Source organism: Hypomesus transpacificus, chromosome 14, assembly GCF_021917145.1.
Source record: "Hypomesus transpacificus isolate Combined female chromosome 14, fHypTra1, whole genome shotgun sequence".
Taxonomy (NCBI): Eukaryota; Metazoa; Chordata; class Actinopteri; order Osmeriformes; family Osmeridae; genus Hypomesus; species Hypomesus transpacificus.
This window is the reverse complement of record NC_061073.1, coordinates 2,039,314-2,062,976: the sequence shown is the minus strand read 5'-3', so window position 1 is coordinate 2,062,976 and position 23,663 is coordinate 2,039,314. Positions and strand designations below refer to the sequence as shown.

General features: G+C 45.2%; 2 protein-coding genes and 1 long non-coding RNA gene across 3 annotated transcripts in view; 2 read left to right on the top strand and 1 right to left on the bottom strand.

Moving 5' to 3' along the window:
• LOC124477285 (polypeptide N-acetylgalactosaminyltransferase 18-like) overlaps nt 1-19,037 on the top strand; it is a 32,726-nt gene extending 13,689 nt beyond the window's left edge. Inside the window, exons 2-11 of the mRNA XM_047034994.1 lie at nt 2,933-3,131; nt 3,638-3,804; nt 4,302-4,485; nt 8,021-8,218; nt 8,732-8,846; nt 10,108-10,293; nt 10,433-10,570; nt 12,414-12,509; nt 16,256-16,420; nt 18,717-19,037. Coding sequence (XP_046890950.1) covers nt 2,933-3,131; nt 3,638-3,804; nt 4,302-4,485; nt 8,021-8,218; nt 8,732-8,846; nt 10,108-10,293; nt 10,433-10,570; nt 12,414-12,509; nt 16,256-16,420; nt 18,717-18,863 — 1,595 coding nt within the window. The 3' untranslated portion in view covers nt 18,864-19,037. The remainder of the gene's footprint in view (nt 1-2,932; nt 3,132-3,637; nt 3,805-4,301; nt 4,486-8,020; nt 8,219-8,731; nt 8,847-10,107; nt 10,294-10,432; nt 10,571-12,413; nt 12,510-16,255; nt 16,421-18,716) is intronic.
• Nucleotides 12,538-15,614, bottom strand: LOC124477298. Its single transcript, XR_006957109.1, has 3 exons — nt 15,368-15,614; nt 14,518-14,578; nt 12,538-14,093 (listed from the first exon to the last, which is right to left on the bottom strand). It is a non-coding gene; the product is annotated as an uncharacterized LOC124477298 (long non-coding RNA).
• A 3,745-nt stretch (nt 19,038-22,782) lies between the features above and the next one.
• zgc:162634 (uncharacterized protein LOC555881 homolog) lies at nt 22,783-23,321 on the top strand. Its single transcript, XM_047035015.1, has one exon. It carries the CDS (start codon nt 23,038-23,040, stop codon nt 23,248-23,250), a length of 213 nt encoding a protein of 70 aa, XP_046890971.1. The 5' UTR covers nt 22,783-23,037; the 3' UTR covers nt 23,251-23,321.
• The last annotated feature ends 342 nt before the right edge of the window (nt 23,322-23,663 follow it).

Sequence of the window (23,663 nt, the reverse complement as noted above, 5' to 3'; positions counted from 1 at the left end):
CCTTTTGTTTTCATGAGTCATGAAAGTCATGAAAACATCATTAAATGGGAAAGGAAACAATAGAAACCGTAACTTGATTCGATCCGAAATAGCCTAAGGTCTCCTCTTCTCGGTGAACGGTCAGGACATTCTGCAGCATTGATGCCCAGATGCAATTGAATGCACAAGACTTCGATTTCACTGAGGTCAAGATTACTTAGCAGTCGTGTACGTGTGGTGTGCAGTGTGTTTGTGTGTGTGTGTGTGGTGTGTGCAGTGTGTGCAGTGTGGTGTGTGTGTGATCCTATGCGTGTGATGTGTGTGTGTGTGTTTGGCCTCCTGACAGGTCGGGTGTGTCATCGTGGATAGTGATGTAGTCCTGGTGTGTGTATGGTGTGTGGGTCTGTGTGTGTTCATGATGGTAGTGATGCGGTCGTACCGAGGGGGAGATCCAGGGCTCACGCGGCCGGTTCTAAAGAGGAATTGTTATTGAGAAGGATGCAGAATGGAGGACAGGAAAGTAGAGTAGAGCAACTGGTCTGGGGTTTGATCCCCCGTTCTGTAGACAAACAGGGATATTACCACAGGAACCAGGCTAATACAAACCATTTAACTGACCTGAGACATAACGATTTGGAACATTGGGGAGATCATTGTGTTTTTAACAGACCAGCCCAATATAGTTCTTTCAGGCTGCTTCGTGGATCACCTGAACAGCTGAGCACCTGACTGGAGGGGCGTGGCCTCATCTACCTGTCTGGGGGGGGGGGGCTATAGAGTATTTCTGGGGGGTCTTATCTGTCTGTTAAGGAGGGGGGGGGGGGGGGTAGGTGCATGTCTCATGTACTTGTTTGGGGGAGCTATCTGGGAGGGGAAGGAGGTGGGACTAGTCTTATCTACCTATTGGGGAGGGGAAGGGGGTGGGACTAGTCTTATCTACCTATTAGGGAGGGGAAGGGGGTGGGACTAGAGATCTAATCTACCTATCTGGGAGGGGAAGGGGGTGGGACTAAAGGTCTTATCTACCTATCTGGGAGGGGAAGGGGGTGGGACTAAAGGTCTTATCTACCTATCTGGTAGGAGTACAGGTTTCTGGGGGGTGGACCTCTGATCAGAGGCTCTTCATTCATGCAGGGGTGAGGAGGGGGAGGGGTGAGCGTGTTGGCGGGGTGGGGGTGTGGGGGCACACAACCATCTGTTCCACTGATGATTACATGAATCATGTCTGAGATGATGCAGGAGGCCGTGAGCTCTTTAGAACCAGGAACCATTCCAGCGGACGGATGAACACCCCGACCTCGCTCTCAGCATTCTACTTGAGGTTCGCTTCATTCGCCTTCCTGGACTGCACCTGGGAGGGCAAGGCTTCCTGCCGCCAGGACAGTTCCACTGGTTCATTTCGAGGCGACACAAGCTTATATAACCAATACTTCCAGAAGCTCTTTGGTGTATTTGAAGATGTACTCAGAGTGGAAATTAAGTTTTGATTGATTTTAGAGGGAGTCTATTTGACTTGGAACATACGTCTCCCCCTCAGCCCACAACTCCTTTCCAAATTGCCTTTTGTAAAAGGGCAGAAATTGTAAGACAGAGGAGGAATGGGGAGGGGCGGTCAAGATTGGCCTTTTTCTGAGCACAGATTAGATTTTTTCTCTGTCAAATCAGCTCCCTGCAGCGTCTGTACAGATCAAAAACAAGAAGAAACTGGAGATGTACCTTCTTCACATTGATTAGGTGTGTGTGTGTACACATTTGTCTAAGCGTCCGTTGTGACCTTGCTCAGGAATCGAACAGACTGGAAGACTGACAATGCTCTGCCTGGTTCAGTAAAAACATTAACACGCCCACGCACACACAGATACACACACACACACACACACACACTCAAAACACAAATAAATGTTCCTAGGTGTAAACAAATGTTCCTCTTAGAGCCATTAGTTTTTTAGGTGGTTTATTTTCAGGCTCCTGGGAAACAAGTCAGAGCTCATAAAGAGCATTATATGGATGGCGGTTATAAGACATTACCTCAGGCCATCTGCCAGCAAGCTCTGCTGTCTCTCTAACACTGGGAACTGCACTATTACCACTGCCAGAACACCACCTCTGTAATGATAATGACTTGTGTTTATAGAGTCGAGTCTTGAGCTGTCAAATCCCATCCCCCTCTCCCTGAGCACCTGCATCACTGTAGGAGCACGACGAAGCGAGTTCACAATGAGAACTCATTTGGAAAAGTTAAAGGTTTTTCTACTTGTTAGCGCAGTGGTGAAGGATTCTCATTGTTTTGGGATCTTGAAGGTCCTGAAATTCATTGCCAACTAGCCTCAAAGACCAGGCCAGAGAACAGGAGAATAGATGTTTTCTACTGCCTGTGTTGGGTCCAAAGCTTGGGTGGGTTTCTGGGAAGGCAAGGACATTTTATCTTTAACATGAAGTGATTCAGATGCTAATTTGTCTCGGTGAGGGAGCCTACTGTACTGTATAGGCCGCTACTGTATGCGTTGAGGTGAATACCAATTTGTTCCTTACCGGGATGAAAGTCTGTAATCAGGTACTGGATGCATTATTCAGAAAATACTTATATAAACATTGCTCAACTGTTTGTCTCTTTCTTTCTCTCGCTCTCCCTCTCTCTCCCCCCTCTATCTCACTCTCACTCACCTCTCTCTCTCTCTCTCTCTCTCTCTCTCTCTCTCTCTCTCTCTCTCTCTCTCTCTCTCTGTCTTTACTATCTTTCTCTGTTTCTCCGTCTCTCACTTTCCTCTCTATCTCTCCCCCCTCTTCTTCTCCTCCCCCACTCTCCTCTCCCCTCCATATCTCCTCCCTTCTCCTTCCCCCCTCCGCCTTCTCTCCCCTCTATCTCTCCCCCCCTTTCCTTTCCCACCCCTCCTTATCTCCCTCCCTGCCCCCTCCTCCTGTCTTCTTCTCCCCCCCTCCCCTCCTCCTCTAGAGAGACCTCTGAAGGACGGTGTGGACCCGGAGGCGGTAGAGTCGGCCTCAGACTCCGCCCTCTTCTCCCGCTGGGGTCGTGACCTCGGCCCAGAGAGCCGTCGCCTGGCTCTGGAGAAGTTCCAGTACTATGGTTACAACGGTTACCTTAGCGACCGCCTCTCGCTGGACCGACCGATCCCTGACCTCCGACCTGACGCGTGAGAATCTCACCTAGACCCCCAAGCACTCATGAAATACTTCAATCATCAAATGAAATATATGTTGTATGCAAATGGCTTTGGATAAAAGTGTCTGCTAAATGAATAAATGCATATATATATATATATATATATATATATATATATATATATATATATTGTATGTTATGTACTGTATTGAGTCTTGACTTTTTGTTCATGTCGATTAGTAACAGACAGGTAGGATCCTGTGAGTTCCCTACTACTGCAGGAAGTTGTGTAATGAAAAGGATGTGGGAATAGCTCAGTGGTAGAGCGTTTGACCGCAGATCGAGAGGTTCAAATCCCCCCCGTGTACATCGCCGTGGATGAAACCATGTGCTGAAAGAATACATGACATCAATGCTCCCAGTGTTAGAGAGAATACATTACATCATTGCTCCCAGTGTTAGAGAGAATACATTACATCATTGCTTCCAGTGTTAGATGATTGGATGGTAGTGATGCCGTGTCCCTCCCGGCCGCAGGTGCAGGAACCTGACGTACCCCTCGGACCTGCCCCGCCTCAGCATCATCTTCATCTTCGTCAACGAGGCTCTGTCCGTCCTGCTGCGCTCCGTCCGCACGGCCCTGCTCCGCACGCCGCCTCACCTCCTCCACGAGATCATCCTGGTGGACGACCACAGCAGCAACCGTGCGTCCCTAACTCCCTCTTACTCCCCCAACCCCCTCGACTCCCCAACCCCCTCTCTCACCCCCCCCCCACCCCCCCCCCCCCCCCCCCCCCACCCCAGCAGCAGGAACTCCTCCTTGCCCCGGTTGTGTATTTTAAGAGCTCTGACTATTCTCCCAGACAGCCTGATGGCTGAGAGATCTCCAGGCCTAAACTGTGTCCTTGAGACCTGTCCTAAGAGCTCGCTCACCAACCAAGTGTTTAATGCAGACACACTCTCTGCTGCCAAATATGTCATTAACTTTAGAAGTTATGTGACCTTTGCTGAAGACCCATTTAATGTTTTTTTTTATATATATATTCTGTACAAATACATGGACTTGAAGGTTTAGGTATTCTGGCAGGACAAACTATGGGAGGTGTCTGCCTGCCTGTGTGTGTGTGTGTGTACACCCGTGTGTGTGTATACCGATGTGTGTGTTTACCCATACATGTGTGTGTACTCGGTGTGTCTCTAGCGGAGCTGAAGGAGAACCTGCAGCAGTTTGTGGAGGAGACCAATGCCCACAGGCCCCACCTGATCAAGATGGTGCGCCACGCCCGCCAGGAGGGCCTCATCCGCGCCCGCGTCAGCGGCTGGAGGGCCGCCTCCGGACACGTGGTGGCGCTGTTCGATGCCCACGTGGAGTTCAATGTCGGCTGGTGAGAGGAGATCGTCTGTGCCCATCATTCACCAGGCCCTGGAGAGAGAGAGGGGGAGAGAGAGAGAGTGGCAGAGATAGTGGCAGAGAGAGTGACAGAGAGAGAGAAAGAGAGAGAGAGAGCGCGAGAGAGAGAGAGAGATAGAGAGAGTCTCTGTTTTTTGCTGATGACCCTGTCCTACTGTCTCCCACAAGGACTACAACAACAGCTGTACATTGTTGAACAGTATTGTCAAAGATGGGCCCTTGCAGTAAATATAAAAACAACTATTGTCATGATATTTCAAAAACGCCCAAGATACCTGGAAGACAAATACCAGTTTATTATAAATAATCATGAACATACTATGAGTTATAACTACCTTGATTTAACCATAACAGCATCAGGGGGTTTCAACATGGCAGTGAATGCACTAAAAGAAAAAGCTCAAAGAGCCCCAAATGCAATTAGGAATACATTCTCAGTCATACCCACTGGGACAAACACCAGAATCTCTCCATGCAGAATTCTGCAGATACATGTTACATGTACACAGAAAAAAACGCCAACAAATGCATGTAGAGCAGAATGCGGCAGATTCCCAATGATAATTAATTTCCAAAAGAGAGCACTACATTTCTTTAATCACCTTAAATCCAGCCCTCTAGACACCCTCCATTCCAAAGCCCTCCAAACCCAGGAGCTGAACCCAGATAAGAGCACCCCTATGTCAGTTGGTGCTGAGACTAACTGCCCTCACTCAGACACACCCTGACCAGTCTCACACCAACACTGCTTTCCAAACGCCAATCTGAGTAAATCTATCTATCTATCTGGAACATTGGAAAGAAGACACTAAAAGCCAAAGTAGATTAGAATGTTGTCTAGCCTTACAACGAGATTATAAACTGGCAGAATATCTCTACTGTCAGAGAAAGAAAGCAGAGACAGATCCTAACAAAGTACATGCTCAGTGACCACCAATTGGCAATTGAAACAGGACGACACAAAAAATCATAGCAACCAAAAGAAAACAGAATATGGGGTCATTGTTCGACAGGTGAGGTTGAGACAGAGATGCACTTCCTCCTAAAATGTGAAACATTCAGTGATGTAAGAAATGGTTACTGTAACAAATTCCACTCTGTAATTTCTGATTTCGAAGGTCTTCGTGACCTTTCAAAGGTAAAAAATACTCCTAGGAGAAGGAGACTGGGAAGACCTTGTTGCTGGGAGAGAGAGAGAGAGAGAGAGAGAGAGAGAGAGAGAGAGAGAGAGAGAGAGAGAGAGAGAGAGAGAGACAGACAGACAGACAGAGAGAGACAGAGAGAGACAGAGAGAGACAGAGAGAGACAGAGAGAGACAGAGAGAGACAGAGGCTGGGCTGTTCTGTCCTTGAGCTTGAGCAGAACTATAGCCTCTACTGTAACTAAGAGGGTTTGCTTTCTGTCAACAGAAATGATTTTCTGATGCTGTAACGCCATGTTGTGAAAAGGGCCAATTATACCCATCATTCCTCTTTTGATCCACACCATCTTTCTATCACTTCATCGTTTTATCATCCTGAGAAACTGAATCCTCCACTACCACCTTCATTAACTTGGAACATGGGCCACTGTGGAACATGTTGCCCTGGCAACTTAGTGAGTCTTAGCTTGCTTGTTGGACAGAATGCTGTGCGCCCCTTAATTATGGTGTTCTCAACCTCACACAACCTGACAGGAGCTCACCAAGTACTCACTAGAAGGAATATACACGCACACACACACACGTTAGGGGGATCTGCACACCCACATGCTTACACACAGACGCACACGTTCCCATGCACGCATAAACGTGCACATGCACATGCGTGCATACACTCATGTCCATCTACGCGCACACACACACACACTCAGGAGAGTCTAGGCTGGATCTAAAATAACCCCTCCCTTGAGGTGTTGTGGCTCACGTATGAGAACTGACAGCTACAATGTGTTCCGCCTCACACACACACACACACATGCATACACACACGCATACACACACACAAATGCACACGCAAAGCCTATTTACAGCTAATGAAATCATTTGCGTCACTGCAGCTAAAACATTGGATTCCAGAAGGCTCTCCAAGACTCTGTAAACCAAACAAAATGTTTGTTTGTTTTTACAAGTGAGCAGTTCATATTAGTAGTGAAGTCAATTTCTCTTCATAGCCCAGTCATACACACGAGGGTAGGGATAGCTCGGTGGTAGGAGTGATGAATGCCAATCAAGAGGTCGGTTTTGGATAAAACGTCGACATTATCGTTATGCCCTCTTGTCGTTGTACGATGATGATGATTGAATCTGAAATGTCAGTTATTTCAAAAAGAGTGACCGACAGCTTTTTCATTACATCCCTTCTGTGTGTGCAACTTTATGTTTACCTGCCTCGGTGAACACTCTTTCCAAACTGCTATTTCTTCTCTATCATAACGTTTCCATTCGGCTTTTATTTGTTGAAATGGTGGTCATGAAGAAGTCAAGCTGAGAGTAAATGTTTGTACTGGGAGGTGTTCTCCTTGACTATTGCAGAGCTTCTCATCTGGGCTTTATGGATATTGTTTTCACTGAGGCAATCAGACCATTGTAATGACTTTCTGGAGTGTGTTTCTTGTGTTTGAGAGTGAGTGTGTTTGTGTGTTACCTTTGTTTGTGTGTGTGTGTGTTCATACTGTATGGGATCCTGTGTGTACATGGACCGTATGTGGATACATGTGTGTGTGTGCTTGTACTAATGAGTGTGTGTATATGAATACAGGTGAGTGTGTGTTTGTGTGTTCATTCGTATATATGTTTGTGTGTGCGCATGCTAGGTCTATAACCAGGCTGTCTCTGTTTCAGGGCTGTGACCAGGCTGTCTCTGTTCCAGGTCTATAACCAGGTGTGGTTTCTGTTCCAGGACTATAACCAGGTGTGGTCTCTGTTCCAGGTCTATAACCAGGTGTGGTTTCTGTTCCAGGTCTATAACCAGGCGTGGTCTCTGTTCCAGGTCTATAACCAGGTGTGATCTCTGTTCCAGGTCTATAACCAGGTGTGATCTCTGTTCCAGGTCTATAACCAGGTGTGGTTTCTGTTCCAGGTCTATAACCAGGCGTGGTCTCTGTTCCAGGTCTATAACCAGGTGTGATCTCTGTTCCAGGTCTATAACCAGGTGTGATCTCTGTTCCAGGTCTATAACCAGGTGTCGTCTCTGTTGCAGGTGTATAACCAGGTGTGATCTCTGTTTCAGGGCTGTAACTAGGTGTGTTGTCTGTTCCAGGGCTGTAACTAGGTGTGGTGTCTGTTTCAGGGCTGTAACTAGGTGTGGTGTCTGTTCCAGGGCTGTAACTAGGTGTGTTGTCTGTTCCAGGGCTGTAACTAGGTGTGGTGTCTGTTTCAGGGCTGTAACTAGGTGTGTTGTCTGTTCCAGGGCTGTAACTAGGTGTGGTCTCTGTTTCAGGGCTGTATCTAGGTGTGGTGTCTGTTTCAGGGCTGTAACTAGGTGTGGTGTTTGTTTCAGGGCTGTAACCAGGTGTGGTCTCTGTTTCAGGGCTGAGCCCATCCTTCTCAGGATCCAGGAGGACCGGAGACGAGTCATCTCGCCGTCGTTTGACAACATCAAATTTGACACCTTTGAAATCGAGGAGTACCCTCTCTCCGCCCAGGGCTTCGATTGGGAGCTCTGGTGTCGTTACCTCAACCCCCCCAAAGCCTGGTGGAGCCAGCGCAACCACAGCGCCCCCATCAGGTCAGTATGTGCTACGACAGCGTTCGAATCGAACACACCGTCATAGGCTTCAATAGTTGTTGGTGACAGAACAATGTAGCTAACTGCACACTTTCGTACAGGTAGGGGCAGTTTGGACCAGTCATGTAGGCAGGGACAGGGACACCAGCTGGCTACAATCTGTCTGGGACACACGTTTCTTACATTCTGAATCTAAAGTGAAATCCTCGTAAAGAAAGTTGTGGTGTGGGAACTGTTTTTGTTTTGGCTTCTATTGCATCAGCTTGATGTAGATAAAAGATTATTCTCTCTTCTGTTTAGACATTACCCAGAAACATGATGCAACAAAAACAACTTTGTTCTCGACAGATGACATATGAGTTGGCATAGCAATTCTGCGTGGGTTTCTGTCAAGAAATCTATCTTTCTCACCTGATGTAATTGAATTCTGGTTATGGTCAAAGCCTTGTGTTGACTGACCAATAACAGTTTAGGAGTTGCGGTGGTGATGATGCTGGTGCTGCTATTTTTCAGGAGCCCTGCTCTGATTGGCTGTTTCGTGGTGGACAGGAAGTACTTTGAGGAGATCGGCCTATTGGACGAGGGAATGGAGGTCTATGGAGGAGAGAACGTGGAGCTGGGCATCCGAGTGAGTGTGTCTGTGTGTGTGTGTCCATCGACATTGTTGTCTGTTATTATGTTAATGAGGCGTGTGACAGAGAGATTTGGCCACTTCCAATCTGTCTTTAGAACCCAATATTCATTTTCACAACGAATAGCTCTATCTAGGCCCTCCATATGGCATAAACGTCTGCATCTCCACAATCCTGTCTCTCCCTGTACAAATAGCTCTTCTTTGTCACGCCATAATCACATGCTGTTTCCAGAAAGATTGTATTAATAGATCTTCATTAAAGTGTTGTTCGTGTTTTTCCAGCGTATTTACCTCGAATTGCCTCATATTAGGTGGATGTGTGTCTAACATCCAGAACTCAGCAGGCAGACCGCTTCTTGGCCGATTTATAATTTCCAGTCCATTAGCTAGCCTTCGCAACTCAACTCCGCAAATTAATGGACTTCTTAGCGTTTCACTTCCCCGATCAAGGTCTATTTTGGTCCGAGGTCTACAACAACGAGGAGGTTGGCGAACGCCTAAGTGACTGTAGCTACGTTGTCGTTGTTTCGTTGTAACCACCACACATAGTGGTGGTAAATGGACTGTGTTCATATTGCACGTTTTCTACTTTAACAGTAGGCTTACTCAAAGCGTTGGCCTGCCCATTTGGAGCAACTCAATCATCTGCTAATCCCACCGACAGCTTCCTCAGAGAAAATAAGGCGAATTAGCTTTGGAGATACTCAATGTCATATTGCACAATGTGTGCATTACCTCCCCATTAAAGCCGTCGTACAGCAAAAGGTTGAAAGCTTCTGGAAAGAGGCCATCCAGTCCCAGATGACAAAGCCCCTTTGTAAGACCCCCTCATTGAATGTGTAATTATATTACGGGATTATAAAATACAAGTAGAATTTCATACATGGCTGCCTCTGCTCCAGGTTTATATCCACAGTAAGTGATTAGGGATCAGTATGGCTTGTCAGACTTCATTACATTTGACATTTCATTCATTTGGCAGATGCTTAGGCTATGTCTTAAGCAACATACAAATAGTGAATATGGAAAGTACAGCATAAAATCATGGATCAGAAATGCATAGTTTTGCAGTATTTCGGGTTATAAACCAGATTCTGAATCAATTTAATCAAGAACTCAGTATGAATGACATCCACAGTAACTGATCAGGGATCCGTATTACAGATTAGTGCCAATGAGACTGTAAAACCTGATTCCAGGTCAGCTTTCCCCATTCATGGGCCCTTACCCGCGTCTCATCGGGGTGTAATTCCAGGTGTGGCAGTGTGGGGGCAGTGTGGAGGTCCTCCCCTGCTCCAGGATCGCCCACATCGAGCGCGCTCACAAGCCCTACACGGACCACCTGACGTCCCACGTGCGTCGCAACGCGCTGCGGGCGGCCGAGGTCTGGATGGACGAGTACAAGAACCACGTCTACATGGCCTGGAACGTTCCTCCGCAGGTGGGGAGGAACGTTCGTAACCGTCGTTTCACACGCCGGTTACCGTAGAGACGACAATCAGTCCATAACATGCGAAAGATCCTGCACGTTTCAGTTCTGATTGTCAATATAATGTGTGTGTGTGTGTGCTTCCATCCAGAACTCGGGTATCGACATAGGCGACGTGTCTGAGCGCAGGGCCCTGAGGAGCAGGCTGGGCTGCAGGTCCTTCAGGTGGTTCCTCACCAACATCTACCCTGAGATGAGGACCTACAGTGGCACCGTGGCCTACGGAGTGGTGAGGAACACAGGCTTGTGCAGTAACTCTACCCCCAGGCCCTGGCTCCGGCCTAGGCCAACTCCTCATTCCTCAGTGTTGGGTCACTTTGTCACGACATGACGTGAGGATGGGGTCACCAAAAACTGCTGTGGTCATAAAGTCTTCATTCAAAATACTTTCAAGTTCAAGTCTTTTATTTGTCAGGTACACACAACACAAGGTCAGACTGGGCACTGAAATTCTTAAGACAAGACAACGCAAGCACCTGGCGTAACATAACATATACGTACACACAACATCATTTACATCTATGCTGAGCTTAAATAAGTGAAACTTCCTAAATATACAGATAGCAATAAATAATCGACTATACTGACCCTAAATGCACATTAAACCTATTACAACCCTATAACCTATTCTAACCTAGGTGGAGTACATTTGTACTTGACCTCTGCAGACAGTCACACACCACATCAGTTACATATCCACAAGTTACCCGGCACCAAGTGCAAATGAACTGGTCCTAAAAGGCAAAAAAACAATCCCTCTGTAGTTAAACATTCAGTGTTTTTATTAACTCCCCGCTGAGCGTGTGTACACAGATCCCTGTAAGTAGAGAGGGGCTGAGGAGGAGACTGGAGAATGGGCTCCACAGAGTCTTGAGTAACAGCCTATACGTCCCAAAATAACCTTGTCCCCCCCGCTCCTGCTCGGCTTGTTTGAGAGCGGGTTGATGAGCTCATAGAGGAGCTGCACATGTTTTGTTGTCGACGTTCCCGTCAGCTGTGGGAGGAACGCAAACAAACACAAACACTTCCGAGCCCCAACAGTACAAACATGGAAGTACGATAATTGTGATAAAAAATTGTACAACTTCGTAAAAAAAAAGGTTGAAAAGCACTTAAAGTTTGTACTTTTTATTATATCTCAAGAGCAAAGTAAACTGGTAGGACTTTGCTCTCGAGAACACTTCAGCCCAGTCACAACAACAATGTGTATTCAAACAAACGCAGCCCATATAAACGATCCAACTGATAATTAGACACAGACCCCATTAGCAGCTATGTCTTATTGTACCTTCTAACGTACCTAACTTAAGTATAGGATAACATTAAAGACTCTGACCTGCTGTCAGAGACCTCTTACATATGTCGTCATATATGCCTTCACACGTTTCTAGTGTGTCAAACTATCGTGGCATCTTGATGACCAAGGGAGGCTTCTGGAAACAGCTTAAGAGGCTTCTGGAAACAGATGGCCTATTAAGGAGTGGGAGGAAAAACCTCTGCGGTCTCAATCTATCCCCATCTCCGATCCGGTCCTCCTTCCCCTGCTCCTCCTCCTCTCCTTCCTTCAATCCTCTCTGAAGAAAAGAAATATGTTGGATGAAATTAAATACCAACCCAATCCACAATAGAAGACTTTGGTCTGCAGTTTCTCTTAAATAATCATTCATATAACCCCCACCCACCCTCCCTCCTTCTCTCCCCATCTGTCTCTGTTTATGTCGGTCTCCCTCTCTGTCTTTCTCTCCCCCTCTTGCATGTTCTTTCCTTCCCCCTTCCCCCCTCTCTTTCTCACTTCACTTGAGAATATGTTCTCAATCGGCTCACCTGGTTAAATAAAGGTCAAATACAAATAAATAAAATAAACTTCATCTCCATCTGTCTCCCCCTCTCTCTCTTTCCCTCTCACCCCCTTCTTCTCTATCTCCCCGTCTCTATCCCTTTTCTGTCTTCCCCTCTTCCCCCCCCTCTATCTTTCCCCCTCCAACTCTCTCTCCCTTTACCTCTCCTCCTCTCCCGCCTCCCTCTCTCTCTCTCTCCCTCTCTCTCTCTCTCTCTCTCTCTCTCTCTCTCAGTTGAAGAACAGTCTGAGGAGCGACCTGTGTGTGGACCAGGGGCCAGAGTCCGACAACATCCCCATCATGTACCTCTGTCACGGGATGACCCCTCAGGTGAGTTCCGATGACCTCTGAACCCTGTGACAACCTGCCCTATTCTGCCTTCTAGCCTCACCGCAGAATCCACAACATGCCATTTTCTGGATTTTTCTACAAATCATTCATTAAAATTCCACCTGCGTGGCGATGGGAGAATCACATTGTCATCTTCAGACTTTGTAGTTAGGATGTCCTTGCTCTGGCATCATCTGTTCTGGTCTGGGTAGGACACAGTGGATCAATCTGTGGCCATTCAATAACATTGACTTACTGGGAGGTGTTATTTGAAACTCGCATCTGGGTCACGCCAGCCAGCTCACTTTGTCTCAGCCAAACTACAGAGTCTGCAGTTTTGCCTGCTGTCACAACTTCTGTAATTTCTCTTCACACGGAAGAACACTTAGGACGCAACATACAAATTGCATAAAACGTCCTCATTTATCAGCTTTTGTGCTGAAACTCCACAAAAATGAAAGCCCGTGGAGGTCTCCAGTAAAGTGCTTGTTTAGGTCTCGTTTTGGACGTCTGCTCAGGAGGTCCCAGAAGAAATGGCTGTGGGACAAAAAGTGGACACTAAAGAGAGTCCACACCCCAAAACAATGATACAGTCTACTTGCATGTTAGTTGGGGTTTATACTGAGGTTATCTGCGGCTCTGATGACAGATACTGTACTGGAAGCCACCATAATGTACGCTGTCCATCACTTAGCATGTCAGTGTGAAGAAGAACATGGTGCCAAGTGCCGGGAAGAGACAGAGAGACTCATCCCATTTGAAGGACTGATTTAATTGAAATGGTATTAGTTCAATGTCAGCTTTGTGATGTACAAATCCCCCGACCATACACGGATTGGATATGCTTCTCCTCGCTCGCACACGACACACGCAGCGTGGTCACACAGACACACACACACACAGAGACACACTCACATGCTTACACACAGACACAGCTTAGTATTAGAAAGCGGATTCTCCCGTGCCTTAAGTGCCAGTGTCTTAGAAGACAAAGTGCTGAGTAGCTCTGAGAACGATGCAGGCTTCCATGCTCGCCATCTCTCAGGATTACCTCGGAGCTGTCTCCCTGTTATCTCTCCATTGTTACACTTAAACTAAAACGCTCCACTGGGCTGAATAAAAGCTGGGAATGCAGGAAGAGTTGTTTCACATATTTAATGCATGTGACTGGAGCGCTGGCATACTGGTCATGTATTCTTGTGATCAAATCAAGTATTTTCTGTACAGACCTTTGTCACAGAGGGCTTACGTAACAGACGCCCACTGACTGGCACCTATAACCACCCCTAAACCCTCAAGCGATTCTTTTGGAACTGCAGAGAGCACTTTTTGACACTAGGATTGGCACATGGTCTCCATGGTGTGTGTGTGTGTTGACAGTGCGAAAAGTCACTAGACCAGAAAACCAAGAGACCAGCTGGTAATGCTGGTGATCCATATGCTGGGACGGAGATGTGTTTGTGGAGAACCGCAAGGCTGCTGAACCAGAACTGCACCTGCATAGAGAGATAGAGAGAGTGATAATAGGAGGGAGGGGGAGAGAGAGATAGATAGATGTAGCGCGAAAGAGAGGGAGGGAGAGAACTATAAAGGGAAAAAGAGAGAGATGGGAAGGGAGAGGTATAGAGGGAAAGAGAGGGAGATGGGGAGGGAGAGAGAATGAAAGAGAGAGAGAGGGAGAGATAAATAGATGTGGAGGGAGGGAGGAAATGGAGAGTGAGATTTAGAAGTAAAAAGAGAGAAAGATAAAGAGAAATCCACTTCAAGGCTGACTAGCTAGAGGGCAGAATTTTGTTGCAGGGGAAAAAAACACAACTGGACTTGAAGTCAACCAGACAGATCCAGTTTACTCAAGTTGTTTTGATTAAATGATTTTACCAACAGTCAAAGCCATCAGAGACAGACTACTTCACAAAGACTCAGAAGACAGAATATTAATACACATCGATTTATCCTTTTGTAGGAAATTGGAACGTATAAATGATTAAAACGAAAAACGTTTACCCACTGGGGAGTCTTGGTGTTTGGATAAACTTCCAATTACGAAGCGCTAGACTTTGAGCCCTTTTCTTGATGTGAGGAAAAGCGTAAAATGTAAATCATTAACCACAACAGGAAACCTCAGTCAGACACACATCTCATTACATCTACAGCACTTCACCTCCCTGAGCCTGCTTCCCAGAATGACTGCTCTTCAACTGTTTATGTACTGAAAGCATCATAAGAGAGTTGTGCTAAATGGCCGTATTAAGTTACTGGATTGTGTGTGTGTGAAAATGATGTTGAGATGGTTGTCATTTCATTAATAAAAGCTTTCTGTAAAACATTTTAGTGTCCATTAGTAGAGGGTGTTTGTGTGTGTGTGTATAGGATAAGGGTACATGTGTATAATATGAGTGCATAGTATGAGGTTGTGTGTGTGTGTATTGTGTATAGTATAAGGGTAAATGTTTATAGTATGAATGTATCGTGTGAGGTTGTGTGTGTGTGTGTGTTTATATAGTGTTGGGCGGGAAGCGTGTGCGAAGATGAAGGAACAAAAGGAATATAGACACTTCCTCAGACAGATTTGAAAGTCGTCAGGGGTAACGGCTTCTTCAATTCTCCTGATAGAGATGAAAGTTAATGTCGGTCTTCAGTATAATCACCGTTATTATCGCTCCAACGCACACACGCGCACAGACACACACTCGATTGCACACACACACACACACACACACACACACAGACATCCGTCTGCTCTAGCCTGCCAGACCGCGGTGATGGCATCTTTAAGACTCAACAGTGGTTTTCTGCGGTGATAATAGGTTTTCTAAATGCCCCGATTGTGAAAGACAAACATCATTTCACCCAATTACCTCTGTGACGAGGCTGCTTGTTGTCAGGGCCTCTGCTCCTCCACAGGCCTGAAGCGCCCCCCTCGGCTTCCCTGATCTCTGCCTGTGTCGGTCGCTCCGCGCCCACCTGCAGCAGGGCTGGGGCCTCTATTCAAAGAAAACCTCCAAATAGAACGTCTTCGAAATGCTTTTATTGTAATGAGGATGGCATTTTGTCTCAGCACGCTCGCCTCCCTTCCACTCCCTCCTTCCTGTACGGCACCTGGGTTTTCGTGTGGTTGTGTTGCATGACTGTCTGTGCCCTGTGCAGTCCCTGTTCCACAACCTGTTCTATCCCTGGACTAGAATCTTAATTCTAAAACTGGTTGTTCCCATCCTTGATTGTGATTGGCTATATCGCATTCCATGCCGTTGTAAAATCCAGCATAACCTCACAGGTTGTCCTCATAACATTCTTTAACATTTCATTTTACTGCGCATCGAATATTTCAAATTGAAAAAGACGGCAAAGATGACCATCTGGCTGTTGCGTGGCAACGATTTATGTAGGAACTATACTTTGTAGTAGCGGAAGAATGACGGTTTATTATTAAACTATTTAGTTTCTAATTGATTTTATTGATGAAACCATATCAAATATTTGTAGTACCAGTTTTAGAAAAGCAAAAAGCCCCGTGAGTCCGTGGTTTACGAAGATTTTAGAACAGGTAAGGGGGCCAACTCCCCTTACCTGTTCTAAAATCTGCATAAACCACAGCCTCTTGGAGCTTAATGCTTAATCATCCCTGTTCTAGAATGTTTTCTGTCCTTGGACTAGAATGTGAGCCATCCCTGTTCTAGGATATGTTTTGTCCTTGTTTTAGAATGAGTTCCATTCCTGTTCTAGAATGTGTTTCTTCCCTGTTCTAGAATGTGTACTACACCAGCAGCCAGCAGCTCCATCTGGGAGCCCTGAGTCCCACCATCGACGACAACGACAACAAGTGCCTGGTGGACGTCAACAGCCGCCCCAGACTGCTGGAGTGCAGCTACGCGGCCACCAAGAACATGAAGCTAGCCTGGCTCTTCACTCAGGTAAACGTGTGTGTGTGTATGGTTCCTTAACCTAGATGATACCTATGGTCCTTGCTTCGCAGACCAGCTGAAGGATATTATAAAATGAATGGCTGCTGTAGACCATTTGTAGACTATTGTATCAGTAAGACACAGTGGCCCATCTCTCTGGTTTCTCTCTCTCTCACTCTATTTTTCTCTCACTCTCTCTTTCTCTCTCTCTCTCTCTCTCTCTCTCTCCCTCTCTCTCTCTCTCTCTCTCTCTCTTCCTCTTAATTTTTCTTTCATACACACCTTCACTCTCTGCCCCCTATCGAGCTCTCTCTCTATTTCACTCACCCTCTCTTTTCCCTCTCCCCTCTCCCTTTCTCCCTTTCCCCTTTCTCTCATTCTCTCTCTTCAGAGAACAATACCACCTACCTAATAAGCCTTTGAACACAGTGGCTGTGAATCACTCCCTAATTAGGTCTGATGTAGAAGACACTGAGAACTTCTCTGTGCTTTTCATGAGGAGTCAGCCCAAGCTGATTGTTTCCCCAAGGGTTCGGTGACCCTGCGTTTTTTTGATTGAAACTTTGGTGCTTCTGCAAGTCAAGAATGGATCCTTTGATGAAAGAGCTGCTTATCAGTGAAGTGAAAACGTATTGTAGATAGACGAATGACTTTTTTGGAGAGGGAACACTAGAAAGAGCTGCAAAGTCAATCAGTGCCACACTGAGAAATGTCTGGCAGATGTGGTTTGGGGAAGTCTGTGGCGTGTAGCTCTGAGGGCATTTGACCCGGTAATGACCGTGAGGAGGGAAAGGGGGACCTTCTTTTGAATGGAGGTGGGGGGGATTTATCAGAAAGTGAGAGAGCAAAGAGGGAGAGAGTGAGAGGGGAAGGCCTGGGTGCTGTGTTTCATCTGAAGAGGGCAGTCAGAGGTAGTGAATTATTGATAAGTAGCTCTTTTGAAATATTGAATCGTGTTTGACTCTGAGGGAACAGTTCAGAGACGGGCAGAATATTGCAGATATATTCTGGGTAAGAGCTGACATGCTGTAGACTTAATCAGCTTCTTATTTTCATGGCCTCTTTTTTTTATACTCGCTCACGTTGCAAACTCCTGATAAACAAGTTGTATTGAAATCCAACAGCACTTCTTGTCTCAGTCCAGGTATACACTGTCACTGGTAGAAGCGTGATGGATGGGGTAGGGAGGGAGGGAAGGGTGCCTTAGGAGGGGGAGTAAAGAGCAGTGTTCATTTGGACAATAATTGAAGTTGCTTAGAGAAAATTGTAATTGGCTTTAACTCATTTAAAAACGTTGCTTTTTAGTCAAGAGTCTGTTTTACTTTTTAATTTAAGTCGACGTTTCTGTTAACAGTTTCAGGATAATGTAATGGATTTTGCCGATAGATTTTCCTCCTGTCTGTCAAAAAATTCAATTGAGAAGTAAGCATGCATGGAACGAGGCTGAGGATGTGTTACTGACTTACCTTACTTCTGTTATCATTTATATATGAACGAATGCCTAAAGTTTGTTCGAAAAAGTGCAACGATGGCGTGTTTTTTCGAACTCGTTTTTTCCGCCCATCTGGATTCCACCAGGCACTCCATCCTCATCATGAACCATGCACTCAGTCTTTCTCATGCACTCATATATCTGTTTGAATACATGAGCAATGTGTCCTCTGCTCGTGAAGATGAGGCACTCATCGTTTGTGAGGCTAGCTAATGGTTCAGTCCCTTTCTTAAGGCAGCTAGATTTATTAGATGGCTCTTCCAAAGTTGGTTCGTTTACATCAGTTATGCTGGAAGCTGACATTTGCATGGACGTGCACCAAGCAGCAATGTCAAGTGAGAAAGATGCACGGAAACAGAGAGAATTTGCACTTGCAAATGTAAATGATTGGATGAAAAGGAAAACCACCAGTGCATCAAGATGGCTCCTGTGATCTCGGTTGTCAGCCTGAACAGAGACGGCTTTTTTGTCTCGTCTTTACCCGTCAGGACATGATGAACCGAGATTTCGAATCATGGGGAGGGAGAGCAGGTGGGCTACAGTATGGGATGAATATTAGTTGAAGGTTGTCTGTCTAGGGAAGCGTTTTTTTTCATACATATTAAAGGGGTCTTGGAGCCCTCTGCTGAAGCAGCAGATCAATACCCAGATCCAGACCTCGCACTCAGGAGATTGGACGGAGAGACAGGGTTGGACCGCTTCCAGAGTTCCAGAGTTTATACTACATGTATATGAACAGGCAAGCGTGCACACTCATGCAAACACACTAGGGTACTGTATATAATATTCTGTGTGTGTGTGTGTTCTTTACAGGGGGGCTCTATCCAAAACACGCAGACAGGGAGATGTCTGGAGCTTGTGGAAAGCAGCCCATCAGAGAACGGCTTCCAGTTGGCCATTCAGAAATGCTCTGCTCAGAAATGGACAATCACCAATGTCCTGACACAGCTCCACCAATGACAGTGAGACAAGAACTGGAATGAACCAATGAGCAGTGACCTACTGATCCTGACAGTGACCTGTCAGATGACTGCTAGTTCTGTCTGATGACTACTGCCTTTGAGAATCTACCTGACACAAGGACATGGCTGCTTGCTAGCTACTTGAAGTGAGGACTCCCAACCCACAATCCCAACCCCAGAGATATCACTATATTTGTTATGTTTAGTATAAGCTTTGCTGCAGTATTTCGTTAAGACAGCAAGAATTAGATCTCATGTGAGGCATGTGTCTCTTTCACCCCCCCCCCCCCCCCCCCCCCCCCCCCCCCCCCCCCCCCCCCCCCCCTTGGTCATGGCTTGATAAATGTTCCCTATTTTATTTTGTAAATATAGCAAACAGGCTTGTTTTGAGAATGAAAAGTATTTCCATTGGGGTTTTGAATTGAGGTTTGCTTTGCATTATGTACTGTATGGAACAGTATTTGCTACTGTGTAGCAGATTTAGTAAAACTTTCTGTTCACTTGTCTCTCAGGTTTGTACTTTAATTTTATTCTAAAATGAATTGACAGTTTTCAAAAACTGTTCAGATCACAAGCTCTTTTATATACGTATATATTGGATATTTATAAGACCCAGAACCAAAATACTGCTGGTAAAATGTGTGTGTGAATATTCTCCATATTGCAGTTAGCGGATAAATTCCACCGATGACATGGACACACTGACGGTCATATGTAGCCTGCGTTCTCACCACTAACTTCAGTACGGTACATTGTCTGTACAACCACCTTGTCTATACTTCCACTCCAAATAGTAGCATTGATGGCCAACTAAATGATCATGACTTGCTCAGCTGGAAAGGAGGAGAGCAGTAATATCTCATCCTTCATCAGTCTCCGAGCTGCGAGCGTGGCCTGCAGAATCCGCTGGTGCTGAAACATGCATGAGGCCCTGGGTCTCCGCGCTCATTTGACAGGCCTGCCATAGCGAGGTTGTGGTGCATACACGCTCTCACATCAGTTTTACATATTCGGCACTTCAAAAGCCCTGCGTGTCGCCGTGGAAACAAATGAGGGTCACAGCTTCGCCTAAATCTTTTCGGAGCACTTCGAAAGAAAAAACAAATGTTTTTTTTTCTTGTTGAAATCGGACTATAAGGCATGGGTTTCCCTGAAATTATGGGATTTTGCCAACGTTTGTACCATGATTAAATAAATTGCATAAACATAAAAACATTTGAAAACATGCCTGTAAGCATGTTTAGAAATGTCTCTTTACCAGTTGACCTGGGAGTTCAACATTCCAACCTGCTGTTACACATTTGTCTACTTGTCTTCTATGCAAGTTAAAAAGGTAAGCTCTGTTTGTTTCTGGTAGAGTCTGGGATAACGTAGTCTCAGCTCCCCCAGCAGTTCCAAGACTCCAGCTACGGCCTCCTTCCGTCACTCTACCCCTCTGAGAGTTTACTAATGAAATCTCTCCATGGAGTCTCTTCATTTCCTCTTCATTTCTCCCATCTTTCCCTCCCTTTACTTTCTTCACTCTTCACTCCACACTTTCTCTTTCACACTTCTCAATTTCCTTTCTCCGTTCCATTTCTCTCTTTCTCTCTCTCTCTCTCTCTCTCTCTCTCTTTCTCTCTCTCTCTTTTTCTCTCTCTCTCTCTCTCTCTCTCTCTCTTTCTCTCTCTCACTCTATTTCTCTCAACCTCACACACATTTTCTCTCTCTCTTTTCCCACTTGTATTGTATTTCTCCAGCCTCCCTATATCCTCACCTTATTAAAAAACCAACGAGATATGGCTCATTATATCCACTCTTTATCCACATTATATCCACTCCGAGTTTATCCGAAGTAAAAATGAGGCCTATACAAGAACTAGTTATGGAAACGCATAAAAGGTCAACTAACTCTAATGTGTCGCCTTACGACAAATCCAATTAACACTCAGCGACAAGCATGAGTAGGCTCCAGCCAAGTCGCGGTTTAACATGCTGCCAGTGGTTCATATGCCTCCAGTGGTTTTCTAAAAGAACTGCAAAGTTGTTTGGGGATCTAGAAAGTTAAGAGCATGGCACCGAATGTGAACCGACCCATTACGTTCACACGTCTTGTTGCGGCTGAGTAGCCACGATAATTTCATTTCATTTAAACCTGAGCTTCGTTAATAGTCAGGATGGCCATAAATCAGGGGTTTGATTAAGAACAGACTGTTCTTAGTTGTATAATGCAATAATGCAAATCCGTCATTAGTGAGCTAGCCAGTATGGGGGGGGGGGGGGGGGGAGAAGAGGGAAGGATGGGGAGGTGGAGGAAGGATGGGGAGGAGGGAGATGAGGAAGGATGGGGAGGAAGGAGAGGAGGAAGGATGGGGAGGAAGGAGAGGAGGAAGGAGGAGGAGAAGGAGGAAGAATGGGGAGGAGAAGGTCCAATGGGATATGATTATCCAACTTATGAAACCCGAGGTCAGCAATATTTCACGGAAAATGAAATTCTGTTGGCAGGGTAAAACATGTCTCCTGTATTAATTGGCTCAGCTCTTAGCTTGACAGAAAAGCTTCATTTTATGTGGCTGTATATAGCCTACACAACACTATTGTAATCAGACTATAGCTTGAAAAACAACGCATTTCTAATGAGGAATGACGTGTTTATTACCATTTCAAGTACACCTGCTTTCACTCACATAGAACCTTTGCAAGCATCACCACTGGAGTAGTATGGGATTTGAAGGATCTCATTAAGTTTGATCACCAGGTCCTGCCTGTAGCGGCGGTATTGCCAAGGGGATTGAATTAATTGGAACTGGAACACTTGCAGTAGTTGTCTGTCAACTCTGCTTGGTTCCAGAACATATGGGCATTCTAGAATACATTAACAGTTCTCTCACTAAACCGGGCTGGACCAGTCACCAATCCAAAAATAACTTGAATGCCCCAGCTACAGTTTCAGAGCTATTGTCTTATAGATAGGGCTAGGGTTAGCTCAGTGGTCGAGTATTTGATAACAGATCAAGAGGCCGTAGGTTCACATCTCCCCCGGTACTTTGCTTTAGATAAAAGCGCATACTAATAGGACACAATATTATTTTTATGTAATTAGAGTTCTAAGCACAGCGGAGTTGAATTTTGTATATTTGTCTATAGGAAAATTAGGTTAACTGACAAAAATAAATATATGATTGTCTGATATTCATTCATTTATTTCGCTTAACCATCAGGGGAATCAACGACCAAGGTGAGATGAAGTTCGATTATGAAACATTGCCACCCTGTGTTCAAGTCTATAAACTTCTCATTCTTGTATATTTGTTTTTTTCATCGGTAGCCCAGAATAATTTGAAATGTACACTGTATATACCATTAATATATATAAAATATACAAATTCATATATTTATGAAGGATAAATATATTTTCTTTCTCTCTTTTCTTGAGAATATTTTTTAGCAGAGAAGGAAACATTTTAATACTGCGATTGTGGACCTATAGGGAAGATTTCAACGTTGCACAGTTGGACTTCCGGCTTCAAAGGCAGCGTACGTCTACGATTGACCGTATTCAAAAGAACAATTTTGGACATGTTTCAGAATGTTGTTAGAAGATTGACTAATGAAACATGTCGTTTTAAAAGGTCTGTCAATTCTGTAACTTTCCCGCGATGCATCGGCCCAGTGTCTGTGACACCGTCGAGACATTTCACTGATGCAAAGGAAGACGTCAGACAACCCTTTGACACTTCCCTGCTAGAATTCCTAGTCTGCCCTCTGTCTAAAAAGCAACTAAGGTGGGTTACACAGTTTTACTAAGCCGCCAGATATGATGTGTACTTTAAACTAAAGACGTAATAATAATACTCAAAATCTGGCAGTATTTTAAAGTATTTACGAAATGTGCCGAAATCTGTTTACGTCCGTCTTTCCAGGTACGAAGAAAACACAAATGAGCTTATTAATGATGAGCTGGGCATTGCATACTCAATCATCAATGGCATACCCAACATGATCCCCCAGGACGCAAGACTGATCCAGAAAGACCCAGAACCAACCGAGGCAACTCCGGCATAGAACATACTACCACTATTTACAGCCACACGGTGCCGTGACTGCAAGAGTATAAAGAACAATAGACGTACTAGCTTATTCTCGTACTAGCAAAGTTGCGACATTTGTGAGAGAAAAAAGAGTCCAGGAGAATGTTTTCCCTGTCAACCGTCACTGTGTTGATTCCTGTTGTCTCTCTTTGTGGACTTTTCTACTCTGCCACCGTGGATGAGAGCTTCCCCGAGGGCTGCACCAGTACCAGCAGCCTGTGCTTCTACAGCCTCCTCCTGCCAGTCACCATTCCTGTCTATGTCTTCTTCCATCTTTGGAAGTGGATAGGGATTAAACTGTTCAGGCATAATTAATGCAAACAGACAATAGCTTAACAGCAAGTGATACCCGATAAAGCTATTGTAAAAAAAATAAAGGCTTCACGTTCAAGCTTGTTTCGTTTCTTTTTTTTCTCCCTTTTTTTAATGTGTGTCATTAAAGCTACTAAGATTCTAAACAGTAGCTATCAATTGCAAGAAATGTACCAAATAAAACAACAGAAATATAGTTTATCTGATGAATGGTATAAAATGTATGGATTTACATGTATTTCAGTTACAGTCAGTGCCATTCAAGTTATTTGTAAAACGATGCAATTGAACATATATAAATTAATTGTATATGTATAGAGAAACTCAAAAGACTCAAAGTACTAAATATAAACGAACAAATTGGAACAGTGAAAGATTGGACAACCGTCAATCCGACGCCTCACTGTCGTCTGTTT

Bases quoted from the DNA above. Each gene is read 5' to 3' on its own strand.
- zgc:162634 (XM_047035015.1), top strand. From the start codon at position 23,038: ATGTTTTCCCTGTCAACCGTCACTGTGTTGATTCCTGTTGTCTCTCTT.